The sequence below is a fragment of the Aplysia californica genome, unplaced genomic scaffold (genome assembly GCF_000002075.1).
Source record: "Aplysia californica isolate F4 #8 unplaced genomic scaffold, AplCal3.0 scaffold01077, whole genome shotgun sequence".
NCBI classification, from domain to species: domain Eukaryota; kingdom Metazoa; phylum Mollusca; class Gastropoda; order Aplysiida; family Aplysiidae; genus Aplysia; species Aplysia californica.
Window position 1 is genome coordinate 31,003 of NW_004798347.1, and position 1,796 is coordinate 32,798.

Consider the following 1,796-nt stretch of genomic DNA (forward strand, 5'->3'; position numbering starts at 1 on the left):
TGTGATTTAAAAAAACCCAAGGCAAAACTGCCATTATGAAATTCAAAGTAGATTTAGGCATCTATTTCAGCGAGTTGAACAATGTGCTCTTTCTTCCTGTCGTTTGTTTACGCTTTAAACGCGCATCTAGCTGGTTACCAAGGGGAACCAGTTGGAACGAAAATGAGGCTGTTGTCCCGTCTTGTCTTACTGTGTCTTGGGTTTACCGTCCCAATCTATAAATAGAACAGCTCTCTTCGCTTTCGCTGCATGAAGCACTGGTTGTCACAGACAGCACCGCAAGCTGTACTACGTCTGGTTTACGTTACTCGGTATCTGATCATATTTACTATGTGCCTTTATTGTAATTTATTAATGTTTATAATGTTTTGTAGACTTCAGTACCTTATCCTGATATAAAACATTTGAATGAAAACAAGACAAAAAAAACAAAAGAAATAAATACTAGTTGAACGATTCAAATAGATAGCTAATAAAAGACCTTATAAGGTGGTGAATTTCGCCTCGAAAAAACGCGAATTTAACCGACGCGGTGGAATTTCCACTATTATCGAGACCGCTCATAAAAAGAGCGAAACTAGAGATGTACGACTGTAATGTTTGATAGTCCAGGAAAAGTTGCCAGTTATTTTGTGAGCTTTGCGTGCTGTCTGCTGTAAAGTAGATCTCTGGAGTCAACCGACGTTGGCGAATTTACTCCAGATCTAGTCTCAGATTAGGCTACGTAAGTAATTTGCAAATTGAATTTAGATCTAGATCTAGTTCATCATGATGTGACTCTTAGGCTGAGCTTTTATGCTCTGCTAATTCTTTATCCCCTTTACTGGGTAATCGCTCAAGATAGCTAGAATCTAGATTTAGATCTAGATTCTAGATCTAGATGAGGCGAGACCGGCCAATTTGTCTCCTGACTACTCTGTCGACTTTTGACTGTTGACCCGGCCCAGTAAGAAAAGTAAACAGTGTACGGCGTACGGTGGTAGGCCTAAAGATGGCAGAAAACAAGCGTTCACGCTTGACAGCTCAGGAAAAGCAAGAAATTTGCAATTATTTTAAAGCATGGCCTTCAAAGTCTCAACAGGAAATTGCTCTCCATTTCTCTGCCGTTTGGCACAAGACAGTAAAACGTCGCACCATCAGTGACATTTTAAAAGACTCAGAAAAATGGAATTTACAAACTGAAATGCATCCACAGTCTAAAAAGTTAGGCACTGCCAGGCATGAATCTATGGAAAGAGCGCTGTTTCTCTGGTATATGACAGCTAGGGCGAGAAACATTCCAATAACACAAGCTGTATTACGCAGGAAGGCCAGTCAACTTGGATCTCAACATGAAATTACTGGCTTTCGATACTCAAATGGCTGGCTTGACCGCTTCAAGCGCAGATACTCAATATCTTGCCGTATCAAAAGTGATGAGAGTGAGAGTGCCATGGTGGATCAAGCCGAACTGCAAACAGGTCAAAAAAATTTGTGTCAAATGTTACCGAAGTTCTCACCTCTGAATGTTTTCTAACAGGGTTTCCACAGAGGACACTACTGCACAGCATTGCTTACTCATGCACACTTACTACCTCCCATAATTTCCTTGCTGGTTGATTCCCCGTAGGCTACTGTGCATGTCCTTTCAACATGTACTGTTGAAATGACATGTACTGGGAATCAATATTTTATGTCAGATCGATAGTATTTTCAAAGCTTTTCCTCTATTCTCACCCAGAGTGAGAAAAGTGCAGGCGAGTCTTGTGGCTATTCTTACCCGGTGCGCGTTCACAGAATTTTGCGTTCACCCTAAA

The 1,796-nt window shown here is 40.9% G+C and overlaps 1 protein-coding gene across 8 annotated transcripts in view; it reads left to right on the top strand.

Moving 5' to 3' along the window:
• LOC101864036 (tigger transposable element-derived protein 4) overlaps positions 1–1,796 on the top strand; it is a 27,111-nt gene that overhangs the window by 11,442 nt on the left and 13,873 nt on the right. The window contains exon 1 of one of the 8 annotated variants that reach the window (XM_005111566.3): positions 70–724. The exons of 5 other annotated variants lie outside the window; for them this stretch is intronic. Coding sequence is in view for 1 of the 3 variants with exons in the window: in XM_005111558.3 (XP_005111615.1) it covers positions 992–1,460 (469 nt within the window). In the remaining 2 variants the exon portion in view is untranslated. Of the gene's footprint in view, positions 1–69; positions 725–750; positions 1,461–1,796 lie in introns of those variants that run through there. 2 more of the 8 variants (XM_005111558.3, XM_035973246.1) reach the window with 2 other exon arrangements.